Here is a 13,976-nt window from a genome sequence, read left to right as displayed (position 1 = left end):
AATATCCTTTCTATTTTATTCAGCTATGTTCAATTGTGTTCTTCATACTATATAAAATAATCTAAAATAATGCCTCGGAATTCAAAGCAAATCATGTCTGCTAAATGAACTAGTGTAGCCCACAGCCATATGGCATAGCCAGATCAGGGCCTAACATAAGGACAACTCAGAGTATGCTATTCTTTTATTCTGAAACACACTACATTTTCTTCATATTATGTTTCTTTAGACTGGTATAAAATAAATAATGGATTTATTGTGATGGTGTAAGCTATAGTACATGGATTTATTAGACTTTTTAAAGTGTAGATGTTCCTAAGGTCTGCATCAGTGGCTTGTAGGCTATGCATCGATGCCAGTAGATGTTAAATGTGTTAATTATCGGTCAATTACATTTACATTTACATTTAAGTCATTTAGCAGACGCTCTTATCCAGAGCGACTTACATTACCCTCACAGTCCTGTGATAATCTGTTGAGGAACAAACACAACAAACTAACATTACCCTCACAGTCCTGTGGTAATCTGGTGAGGAACACAAACTAACATTACCCTCACAGTCCTGTGGTAATCTGGTGAGAAACTCAACAAACTAACGTTACCCTCACAGTCCTGTGGTAATCTGGTGAGGGACACAAACTAACATTACCCTCACAGTCCTGTGGTAATCTGGTGAGAGACAAACCCAACACGCTAACAATACCCTCACAGTCCTGTGGTAATCTGGTGAGAAACAAACCCAACACGCTAACAATACCCTCACAGTCCTGTGGTAATCTGTTGAGAAACACAAACTAACGTTACCCTCACAGTCCTGTGGTAATCTGGTGAGGAACACAAACTAACATTACCCTCACAGTCCTGTGATAATCTGGTGAGAAACACAAACTAACATTACCCTCACAGTCCTGTGGTAATCTGTTAATTAAGGAACACAAACTAACGTTACCCTCACAGTCCTGTGGTAATCTGTTGAGGAACAAACACAACAAACTAACATTACCCTCACAGTCCTGTGGTAATCTGTTGAGGAACACAAACTAACATTACCCTCACAGTCCTGTGGTAATCTGTTAAGGAACACAAACTAACGTTACCCTCACAGTCCTGTGGTAATCTGTTGTAAAACACAACAAACTAACATTACCATCACAGTCCTTTGATAATCTGGTGAGAAACTCAACAAACTAACATTACCCTCACAGTCCTGTGATAATCTGTTGTAAAACACAACAAACTAACATTACCCTCACAGTCCTGTGATAATCTGTTGAGGAACAAACACAACAAACTAACATTACCCTCACAGTCCTGTGAAATCTGTTGATGAGCAAAGTCAACAAACTAACATTACCATCACAAGTAATCTGTTAAAAAACACAACAAATGAACAATACCCTACCATGAGACAACAATTACCAACAATTACCATGAGACCGGCAGTTATTAGCTTGACAATCACCAGCTAACACCATTTCATGACCGCCACAGCCCTAATTGTGCTTAAAGGAGTTTAAAGTAATCAAAAGTTAAATATTTGGTCTCCTATTCCTAGCACGCAATGATTACATCAAGCTTGTGGTCTAAACACTTGTTGGATGATTTTGCTGTTTGTTTTGGTTGTGTTTCAGATCCTTTTGTGCCCAATAGAAATTAATGGTCAATAATGTATTTGGTTATATTTGGAGTCACTTTTATTGTTAATAAGAATATAATATGTTTCTTTACACTTCTACATTAATGTGGATGTTACCATGATTACGGATAATCCTTAATGAATCGTGAATAATGATGAGTGAGAAAGTTACAGACGCATATTTTTTAATCTGTAACTTTCTCACTCATCCTTATTCACAATTCAAAACAACAAATGTTGAGAAATGTGTCACTGTCCCAATACCTTTGGAGCTCACTGTATATGGCATGCAAGTCAGGGTGAAGTTGCCCCTACACGCTGATCTTTGGTCAGTTTTCTATTTAGGATTGGGGGAGGGGAATCTGATCCTAGATCTATATCTACATGTAGGAGAAACTTCACCCCATAGTGCCCGCGAAAACACTTGAGGTGACTAATAAGGTGGCTAACAAAAACGGACATTTAACATCTAGGCTACTGAAGCATGATTAACCTAATGTACAATTCACATAATAATATAACAATACTTTAAAGTAGCTATGCCATTTACAGACGCTGTTATCCAAAGCGACTTCTAGTATAGTAACTGTTTTTTGTATATGTGGTGGTAGCGTCATGCTCTAACCAACTGAGCTACACTCGATAACAGAGTAAATACCAATTAAATTATGGACTGTAAGATAAAAATGTTAGCATTAAAGGTTATTGTTTTGTTTTGTGTCGTCTCTGCTGTGTTAGGACTCGGAGCAGATGACCTTTATCTACATCAAAGGCTGTGTGCCTCAGTTTGAGAAGTGGCTTCAAGACAACCTGACAGTGGTGGCAGGGATCTTCATAGGAATCGCTTTACTACAGGTTGGGAACACATGTCTGATACATAAGCCCAAATACACCGGTTTTACCTGTCTGCTTTCAGTGCATTTTGGTTTTAAAGCTAAAGCCTAGGATTTGAGAAGCTGTTCAATGGTCATTTCAATTCTTGATATTTTACACATTGATATAATATAACTTATAAATGCCTCATGAGTTTAGCACAACTGTCTGTCTTCACCATAATCCAAAATATAAGGGACTGAAATCAATCCGAAGCTGCGTTATGGAGCACTTGACATATTCAGATCATTTCCAATTGAGCCGAAATCTGCCATGTTTACCTTGGATGCGATCTCCACGTATGCGTTAACATTGGCTTTAAAAGGTACATTGTCAACAAAGTTCTATGGGTTGAATCCCCTCCAAGGTTTCATTATTCCATTGTTTACAAACACGAAGAATGTGAACTAACGACATACAGTGGGGCAAAAAAGTATTTAGTCAGCCACCAATTGTGCAAGTTCTCCCACTTAAAAAGATGAGAGAGGCCTATAATTTTCATCATAGGTACACGTCAACTATGACAGACAAAATGAGGGAAAAAATCCAGAAAATCATATTGTAGGATTTTTTATGAATTTATTTGCAAATTATGGTGGAAAATAAGTATTTGGTCACCTACAAACAAGCAAGATTTCTGGCTCTCACAGACCTGTAACTTCTTCTTTAACTTCTCTAGGGCCAGTGGGACGATTTCGTCCCACCTACGTAACAGCCAGTGGAATCCCGTGGCGCGTTATTCAAATACCTTAGAAATGCTATTACTTCAATTTCTCAAACATATGACTATTTTAAACCATTTTAAAGACAAGACTCTCGTTAATCTAACCACACTGTCCCATTTCAAAAAGGCTTTACAACGAAAGCAAAACATTAGATTATGTCAGCAGAGTACCCAGCCAGAAATAATCAGACACCCATTTTTCAAACTAGCATATAATGTCACATAAACCCAAACCACAGCTAAATGCAGCACTAACCTTTGATGATCTTCATCAGATGACAATCTTAGGACATTATGTTATACAATACATGCATGTTTTGTTCAATCAAGTTCATATTTATTTCAAAAACCAGCTTTTTACATTAGCATGTGACGTTCAGAACTAGCATACCCCCCGCAAACTTCCGGTGAATTTACTAAATTACTCACGATAAACGTTCACAAAAAACATAACAATTATTTTAAGAATTATAGATACAGAACTCCTCTATGCACTCGCTATGTCCGATTTTAAAATAGCTTTTCGGTGAAAGCACATTTTGCAATATTCTAAGTAGATAGCCCGGCATCACAGGGCTAGCTATTTAGACACCCAGCAAGTTTAGCCCTCACCAAAGTCAGATTTACTATAAGAAAAATGTTATTACCTTTGCTGTTCTTTGTCAGAATGCACTCCCAGGACTTCTACTTCAATAACAAATGTTGGTTTGGTTCAAAATAATCCATAGTTATATCCAAATAGCGGCGTTTTGTTCTTGCGTTTGTTCGGTCGGAATGCTAGTCACATGCTAGTCACATGCTAATGTAAAAAGCTGGTTTTTGATATAAATATGAACTTGATTGAACAAAACATGCATGTATTGTATAACATAATGTCCTAGGGTTGTCATCTGATGAAGATCATCAAAGGTTAGTGCTGCATTCAGCTGTGGTTTGGGTTTATGTGACATTATATGCTAGCTTGAAAAATGGGTGTCTGATTATTTCTGGCTGGGTACTCTGCTGACATAATCTAATGTTTTGCTTTCGTTGTAAAGCCTTTTTGAAATGGGACAGTGTGGTTAGATTAACGAGAGTCTTGTCTTTAAAATGGTGTAAAATAGTCATATGTTTGAAAAATTGAAGTTTTTGCATTTTTGAGGTATTTGAATATCGCGCCACGGGATTACACTGGCTGTTGAGTAGGTGGGACGCAAGCGTCCCAAATAGCCCATAGAGGTTAAGAGGCTCCTCTGTCCTCCACTCGTTACCTGTATTAATGGCACCTTTTTCAATTTGTTATCAGTATAAAAGACACCTGTCCACAACCTCAAACAGTCACACTCCAAACTCCACTATGGCCAAGACCAAAGAGCTGTCAAAGGACACCAGAAACAAAATTGTAGACCTGCACCAGGCTGGGAAGACTGAATCTGCAATAGGTAAGCAGCTTGGTTTGAAGAAATCAACTGTGGGAGCAATTATTAGGAAATGGAAGACATACAAGACCACTGATAATCTCCCTCGATCTGGGGCTCCACGCAAGATCTCACCCCGTGGGATCAAAATGATCACAAGAACGGTGAGCAAAAATCCCAGAACCACACGGGGGGACCTAGTGAATGACCTGCAGAGAGCTGGGACCAAAGTAACAAAGCCTACCATCAGTAACACACTACGCCGCCAGGGACTCAAATGCTGCAGTGCCAGACGTGTCCCCCTGCTTAAGCCAGTACATGTCCAGGCCCGTCTGAAGTTTGCTAGAGAGCATTTGGATGATCCAGAAGAGGATTGGGAGAATGTCATATGGTCAGATGAAACCAAAATATAACTTTTTGGTAAAAACTCAACTCGTCGTGTTTGGAGGACAAAGAATGCTGAGTTGCATCCAAAGAACACCAGACCTACTGTGAAGCATGGGGGTGGAAACATCATGCTTTGGGGCTGTTTTTCTGCAAAGGGACCAGGACGACTGATCCGTGTAAAGGAAAGAATGAATGGGGCCATGTATCGTGAGATTTTGAGTGAAAACCTCCTTCCATCAGCAAGGGCATTGAAGATGAAACGTGGCTGGGTCTTTCAGCATGACAATGATCCCAAACACACCGCCCGGGCAACAAAGGAGTGGCTTCGTAAGAAGCATTTCAAGGTCCTGGAGTGGCCTAGCCAGTCTCCAGATCTCAACCCCATAGAAAATCTTTGGAGGCAGTTGAAAGTCCGTGTTGCCCAGCGACAGCCCCAAAACATCACTGCTCTAGAGGAGATCTGCATGGAGGAATGGGCCAAAATACCAGCAACAGTGTGTGAAAACCTTGTGAAGACTTACAGAAAACGTTTGACCTGTGTCATTGCCAACAAAGGGTATATAACAAAGTATTGAGATAAACTTTTGTTATTGACCAAATACTTATTTTCCACCATAATTTGCAAATAAATTCATTAAAAATCCTACAATGTGATTTTCTGGAGAGAAAAAAATCTAATTTTGTCTGTCATAGTTGAAGTGTACCTATGATGAAAATTACAGGCCTCTCTCATCTTTTTAAGTGGGAGAACTTGCACAATTGGTGGCTGACTAAATACTTTTTCCCCCCACTGTATATGGTTGAAATTATCATGTAGATGTCATGGACAGTCAGAACTTGCAGCTAGAGTGCTGTCTATGAATTTGAGAGGGCTTACATTTCTCGACCCCCATCCCTCAGATGTATAACAAAACAAATAGCGGGCACCCCTTTTGTTGTTTTTTCAAATCCCAAAATGTAGCTTTAAGGGGCTGTACTTTCAACATCATGTTTCCTCTGACTTGTCACGGGAATGGAATGTACTTGAAAAAGCCAGTTTTTTTTATTTGATAGTGGTGTCAGTGATCAATTTCTTAAGATGTCTTGAAACATTGTTTATCTCTGCTTTTTATGTTCATAGCTGACTATGCTTGTGAATATGGTTGTGAACTTTACTTGCTACTATTTGTTATTTATTTATTTTACCTTTATTTAACTAGTAGGCAAGTCAGTTAAGAACAAATTCTTATTTACAATAATGGCCTAGGAACAGTGGGTTAACTGCCTTGTTCAGGGTCAGAATGACAGATTTTTACCTTGTCAGCTCGGGGATTTGATCTAGCAACCTTTCGGTTGCTAGTCCAAAGCGCTGACCACTAGGCTACCTGCCGCCCAAAATTATGCTAAATGATGACTTAGGCTATTGTCTGAGAATAGAATTTAGACATTAAACAAACTATTGCTGATCATAAAACTGACCATGAAACACTGAAATCAACTAGATCTATCACCACAGTAGCCGTTCAAAAGTAGAGATGTCTCACCTAATCTTTGTGCCCTTTTTCAGATTTTTGGGATCTGTTTAGCACAGAATCTAGTGAGCGACATTGAAGTAGTGAGAGAGAGTTGGTAAGAACCACAATTGATTATTTAAAAACGTATATACTTATATATATTTTTTACTTCCATGTTAAAGGAAAACTCGTTTCTTGTTTCATTAGTCCATTGATGATATAGTCCCCAAAATGTTTTGCATGTCAGCAATCAAGTTTTCAACATATGTAATTTTAAAAATACAAAAATCTGGACTGTATGATGCATTTTGAATCATATGATGCTGCAGAGTTCTGTATTTTGAAAGTTACATATTTTGGGATGGAGTTTTCCTTTAAACCAACAAAAAAGTGTGGTGTCAGTATACTGTAGTTATGCCACCTGGTGGTCATAGCCAGTACTAAGGGATGAAACTCTGTTGACGTTTTGTTGAATCACTCTGCGTAGAGATGATGTATTGAAAAAACATTTAAATACAACCAGGATTATAAACCCAGGATTTGGTGAGTGCACTTTTCATTTATTTTCACTTTCCTCTCTTTCCCCGTCACACATCAGTTTGTTTACCTGAAACATCTCAAGCAAACTAAAGGTTGTAACGAAGGTAAGCCCCTTTACACTTGTTCAACAATCGTTGTAGACTCCAGAATCTTTTTAATCTCATCTATTAAAGACCAGGGAACCAATAAAACTATAGTTGATAAATAACAGTGAAAGAAGTCCTCCCTGCTACCATTGTATTCTTTTCATTGAAATATATGTCCTTAAGATTAACTACCATACTTTGACCTACATCTTTCATCCATACATTTAAATTAAATATTTTAATCAATACATTTAAATTAAATATTGATTCGATTTCGTATCTCCCATGCAGATCTCTTGAGTTTTGCCACCTTCTAAAGGGAGACGATCAGGACACTTGGGAAATGTACAAAATGAAGAGTCTCGCTTCTTCCTTTATGCTCTGTATATAATACTTTTGTAAGAATTTGTTTTTATATGTCTCACTGATGCAGTGTCAAACACTGCCTGGAAGGGTCGTGTACAAAGCCATATGTATACATATGTGTATTTAAGGGAGCCATACATATGTATCTATATGGCTCTTGTCATGTACAGTATAGAGCTGAGGTCGTTCTGTAAATGCGCTGCATGCCTATTCATAGGGCATTCGTTCTCCTACTTGTATTCTTTATTGTTATAATGTCTGATGTATTGTACAGTATAAGTCAGATTACCTGTATGGAGTGAATTGGCTGGGTAGCACTTTGCACACTGTGTTATATAGCCTGCATAGCTGTAGCAGTAACATGTATTGTAATGTCATGCTATACTGTGTGAAGTATCACAAATTGGTTTAGGGACACTTCACACAGTACAGCATGACATTACAATATCATGCAGCAATTTGGGATCTTTAGTACGTTACATTTAAATTAATGACTGTGTTTTGTGATGTCGTTGGTCATAAAGTGACATGATGAACTATCATTAGGTAATGTGCTTGGTGTCATGTCATGGCAGAATTCATCTATGCTTCATGAAGTTTGAGTCTCGTAGTTAAGTGTTCCAGTTTCTAAAGAGGGAACAAGTTTTAAAGAGAATTAGTGTTGCGAAAACCACACACGTCCTGTCTATTGACTAGCAATAACTTCAAGAACCATGAACTAACTCTATTTCAGCCACAAGTGTTGTATTTCATTGTTGTGTTCAATTTATAACAGTTGCCCCATAAAGGTGAGGTATCAAAACCCAACTAGGTTCTTTACTGAATTTTGATTGACATTTAGCTGTTATAGGTTTATTTCTCTTTTTTGTCAGAATTTTTTCAACAGAAGAATTCCATGAGGCAAAAATTTGGCAAATGTTGTCTTAATGGCATCATTTTGTGGTTGTATGGTTGAGACTTCAGAATTCCAGATGCAACCGAACGGTCTCTGTTACAGTATAACCAGGCAAAGACATATTTTTTCATGATGACATCAAGAGGTCATGGGAAAGAGTAATATTTGGTTGTTATTTGGTCAGATTACAACCCAAGAGGGTCAGCAGGTAGTTTAGCGGTTAAGAGCGTTTAGGCCAGTAACTGAAAGGCCACTGGTTCGAATCCTGAGCCGACTAGGTGAAAAGTATAACCCTAACTGCTCTTCTAAATTGCTCTGGGTAAGAGTGTCTGCTAAATGAATAAAATGTAAATAAAAAGACAATAACAAAACTTACTTATGAAACCTGACCATGTCATCAAAATGACATTGCAACCAGTTTTGCCTGCTTGGATGAGATTTCTCTGATATTCACTAACCTAATGTTCCTGGCAGGCACACAGCACATCACCAGCTGGTTAGCTTTCTGGAAGCAGACGACATTTGCACTCTCACCAGCAGATTTTAAGAGGGAACTGAGATATTTGTATTACATCTATGTGAGACCACATTGTATTGATTGAAGTAGGGTTGTGGTCAAAACCATTTAAATTTAGAATGACATGACTTACAATTCAAGACTTTAAAAGTGCTGTTTTGAATTTCAATAAACTTTCTGAATTGAAATGGAGGTGACCACAACCATGTATTGAAGTGACCTCTGATCTCAAATCTAGATCCTCAAAAGACGTGCAAAAGCTACATTAGACGCTGTGGCCCTTATTTCCTAAGGCAATATTTTCATTAGAATAAAACAACACATTTCTTCATGTGACTGAACTAATAGGTGCAAACAGTAGATTGGTGCACACCAATGGAGGCTGCTGAGGGGAGGTTGGATCATAATAATGGCTGAAATGGAGTAAATGGAATGGTATCAAACACATTTGATACCATTCCATTCACTCCATTCCAGCCATTATTATGATCCATCCTCCCCTCAGCAGCCTCCATTGGTGCACACTCTAAGTAAATCTGGCCCTATTTGGGGTATAGAGTAAGAATATCACATATTTTGTAAAAACAGACTTTTTGATTTTCTTGGGGACTGCATGTAGGTTGTACTTTTCACAGCGCCATCTCACAAAACACAAAAACAAACATTTTCCCTGTGCCATAGGTGTGATCATGATGTTCTGTACTTTCATGTCATATGTGTTTTAAATCATGTAAATAACTGGATAATGAGAAGTTGTAAATATGTCAAAATAAATGTATGCTGCTTTGTATTAAAGTGGGTCTGATAGGTGATTCATTCATGTATTTGTGTAAAAGGGTAACATGTTTGTTGACACGTTGACCATTAACCACCGGCCAATTCATCATTATTTAAAAAAAATATATATTCTGGCAATGTAAGAAGAGAATGGACATCGGCCTATAAGACTGTCAGCTGGCATGTTAGGCTAGTTTAAGAGGCTACCAGATTGATTCAGCTTACTATTGTGCTGCTTTGGAACTGTATTTGATCAAGATACATCAAATAAGGGCCCTCAGTCTATCCGGAAGGCCAAAGTTAGTTGCTTTAAGGAGCAGTTCTCTCTCTGTGGGTCTAACCCTGGAAAATTTCTGGAAAGTTCTGGAAAACGGTTAAAGACCTGGAGAATAAACCCTCCTCCTCACACCTGCCCATGTCACTTAAAGTTGATGATGTGGTTGTTACTGACAAGAAGCACATGGCTGAGCTCTTTAATCACCACTTCATTAAGTCAGGATTCCTATTTGACTCAGCCATGCCTTCTTGCCCGTCCAACATTTCCTCATCTCCCACCCCTTCTAATGCAACTAGCCCTGATGCTCCTCCCTCTTTTTCCTCTACCCGCTACAAAGTTTCTCCCTGCAGGCGGTCACTGAGTCCAAGGTGCTAAAGGAGCTCCTTAAACTTAACCCCCAAAAAACATTTGGGTCAGATGGTTTAGACCCTTTCTTCTTTAAGGTTGCTTATCATCGCCAAGCCTGTCTCTGACCTTTTTACCCTAACTCTCCTCTCTGGGGAGGTTTCCATTGATTGGAAGGCAGCCACAGGTTTGTCCTTTATTTAAAGGGGGAGATCAAGCTAATGTCACGTCCTGACCAGCAGAGGGAGGTATTGTATCAGTTTTGGTCAGGATGTGGCAGGTTTTTTGTATGTTAACCTGTTGGGGCTAGGGGGCAGTATTTTCACGGCTGGATAAAAAACGTACCCGATTTAATCTGGTTACCACTCCTACCCAGTAACTAGAATATGCATATACTTATTACATATGGATAGAAAACACCCTAAAGTTTCTAAAACTGTTTGAATGGTGTCTGTGAGTATAACAGAACTGATTTGGCAGGCAAAAACCTGACAAGGTTTCATGCAGGAAGTGGCCTGTCTGACAAGGTGTCGTTCTTCTTGTCTCTGTTTATTGAAGAGTGAGGATCTTAGCTGTCCCGTGACACTTCCTACGGCTGCCATAGGGTCTCAGAAGGCGGTAAAAAGCTGAATCGTGGCTTTGCAGGCTCTGGCTGAAAAAAAGTAGCGCGTTTGGGTAGTGGCTGGTTACAGTACTGTGAGACTCAGGCTCGTGACCGCGTCGACCGAAAGCTTTGTTTACTTTCCTCTGTTTAGCTAAATGGACATTCCCGGTCGGAATATTATCGCTTTTTTACGAGAAAAATGGCATAAAAATGGATTTTAAACAGCGGTTGACATGCTTCGAAGTACGGTAATGGAATATTTAGATTTCTTTTGTCACGAATTGCGCCATGCGCGCGACCCTGATATACCATTTCAGATAGTGTCTGGGACGCACGAACAAAACGCCGCTATTCGGATATAACGATGGATTATTTTGGACCAAACCAACATTTGTTATTGAAGTAGCAGTCCTGGGAGTGCATTCTGACGAAGACAACAAAAGGTAATCAAACTTTTATAATAGTAAACCTGATATTGGTGAGTGCTAAACTTGCCGGGTGTCTAAATAGCTAGCCCTGTGATGCCGGGCTATGTACTTAGAATATTGCAAAATGTGCTTTCACCAAAAAGCTATTTTAAAATCGGACATATCGAGTGCATAGAGGAGTTCTGTATCTATAATTCTTAAAATAATTGTTATGCTTTTTGTGAACGTTTATCGTGAGTAATTTAGTAAATTCTTAGCAAATTCCTCCGGAAGTTAAAGGAGAGTCTTGTCTTCAAAATGCTGTGAAATAGTCATATGTTTGAAAAATTGAAGTTTTTGTATTTTTGAGGAATTTGTAATTCGCGCCACGCCTATCATTGGATATTGGAGCAGGTGTTCCGCTAGTGGAACGTCTAGATGTAAGAGGTTAAAGACAAGACTCTCGTTAATCTAACCACACTGTCCGATTTCAAAAAGGCTTTACAACGAAAGCAAAACATTAGATTATGTCAGCAGAGTACCCAGCCAGAAATAATCAGACACCCATTTTTCAAGCTAGCATATAATGTCACAAAAACCCAGAAGACAGCTAAATGCAGCACTAACCTTTGATGATCTTCATCAGATGACACACCTAGGACATGATGTTATACAATACATGCATGTTTTGTTCAATCAAGTTCATATTTATATCAAAAACCAGCTTTTTACATTAGCATGTGACGTTCAGAACTAGCATACCCCCGCAAACCTCCGGTGAATTTACTAAATTACTCACGATAAACGTTCACAAAAAACATAACAATTATTTTAAGAATTATAGATACAGAACTCCTTTGTGCAATCGAGGTGTCCGATTTTAAAATAGCTTTTCGGTGAAAGCACATTTTGCAATATTCTGAGTACATAGCCCAGCCATCACGGCTAGCTATTTAGACACCCACCAAGTTTAGCCCTGACCAAACTCAGATTTACTATTACAAAAGTTTGATTAACTTTGGTGTTCATCGTCAGAATGCACTCCCAGGACTGCTACTTCAATAACAAATGTTGGTTTGGTCCAAAATAATCCATCGTTATATCCAAATAGCGGCGTTTTGTTTGTGCGTTCAAGACACTATCCGAAGTGTAAATAAGGGTCACGAGCATGGCGCAATTCGTGACAAAAAAATTCTAAATATTCCATTACCGTACTTCGAAGCATGTCAACCGCTGTTTAAAATCAATTTTTATGCAATTTTTCTCGTAAAAAAGCGATAATATTCCGACCGGGAATCTGCGTTTAGGTAAACAGACGAAAGAAAATGAAGCATTCTGTCGACGCGGGCACGCGCCTGAGTCTCACAGTACTGTAACCAGCCAATACCCAAACGTGCTACTTTTTTTCAGCCAGAGCCTGCAAAGCCACGATTCAGCTTTTTGCCGCCTTCTGAGAGCCCATGGGAGCCATAGGAAGTGTCACGTAATAGCAGAGATCCTCTGTAATGGATAGAGATAATCAAGAAGGGCAAGAAATTGTCAGACAGGCCACTTCCTGCATGGAATCTTCTCAGGTTTTGGCCTGCCATATGAGTTCTGTTATACTCACAGACACCATTCAAACTGTTTTAGAAACTTTAGGGTGTTTTCTATCCAAAGCCAATAATTATATGCATATTCTAGTTACTGGGCAGGAGTAGTAACCAGATTAAATCGGGTACGTTTTTTATCCAGCCGTGTCAATACTGCCCCCTAGCCCTAACAGGTTAAGAGTGCAGTGTATAAAGTCAGAACATCTGCTCTCTCAGCCACTGCCTGTCACCAAGGGTGTACCTCAAGGCTCAATCCTAGGACCCACACGCTTCTCAATTTACATCAACAACATAGCTCAGGCAGTAGGAAGCTCTCTCATCCATTTCAATGCAGATGATTCAGTCTTACTCAGCTGGTTCCTCCCCGGATTTTGTGTTACACGCTCTACAACAAAGCTTTCTTAGTGTCCAACAAGCTTTCTCTGCCCTTATCCTTGTTCTGAACACCTCCAAAACAAAGGTCATGTGGTTTGGTAAGAAGAATGCCCATCCTCCCACAGGTGTTATTACTACCTCTGAGGGTTTAGAGCTTGAAGTAGTCACCTCATACAAGTACTTGGGAGTATGGCTAGACGGTACACTGTCCTTCTCGCAGCACATATCAAAGCTGCAGGCTATCATAATGCCTCCTCTTTCACCCCAGCTGCCAAACTAACCCTTATTCAGATGACCCTAACATGCTAGATTACGGAGACGTAATTTATAGAACGGTAGGTAAGGGTGCTCTCAAGTGGCTAGATGTGCTTTACCATTCTGCCATCAGATTTGCCAACAATGCTTCTTATAGGACACATCACTGCACTCTATACTCCTCTGTAGACTGGTCATCTCTGTATACCCGTCGCAAGAACCACTGGTTGATGTTTATTTACAAATCCCTCTTAGACCTCACTCCCCCCATCTGAGATATCTACTGCAACCCTCATCCTCCACATACATACAACACCCGTTCTGCCAGTCACATTCTGTTAAAGGTCCCCAAAGCACACACATCCCTGGGTAGCTCGTCTTTTCAGTTCGCTGCAGCTAGAGACTGGAACGAGCTGCAACAAACACTCA

At 39.4% G+C, this 13,976-nt stretch overlaps 1 protein-coding gene across 1 annotated transcript in view; it reads left to right on the top strand.

Moving 5' to 3' along the window:
- Positions 1–9,710, top strand: part of LOC106602713 (tetraspanin-5) — a 42,065-nt gene extending 32,355 nt beyond the window's left edge. The window contains exons 7-10 of the mRNA XM_014195513.2: positions 2,376–2,492; positions 6,565–6,626; positions 7,110–7,155; positions 7,429–9,710. Coding sequence (XP_014050988.1) covers positions 2,376–2,492; positions 6,565–6,626; positions 7,110–7,122 — 192 coding nt within the window. The 3' untranslated portion in view covers positions 7,123–7,155; positions 7,429–9,710. The remainder of the gene's footprint in view (positions 1–2,375; positions 2,493–6,564; positions 6,627–7,109; positions 7,156–7,428) is intronic.
- The last annotated feature ends 4,266 nt before the right edge of the window (positions 9,711–13,976 follow it).

This window comes from Salmo salar, chromosome ssa04 (genome assembly GCF_905237065.1).
Source record: "Salmo salar chromosome ssa04, Ssal_v3.1, whole genome shotgun sequence".
NCBI classification, from domain to species: Eukaryota; Metazoa; Chordata; class Actinopteri; order Salmoniformes; family Salmonidae; genus Salmo; species Salmo salar.
The sequence above is the reverse complement of the archived record's forward strand: the minus strand, read 5'-3'. Positions and strand labels throughout refer to the sequence as shown.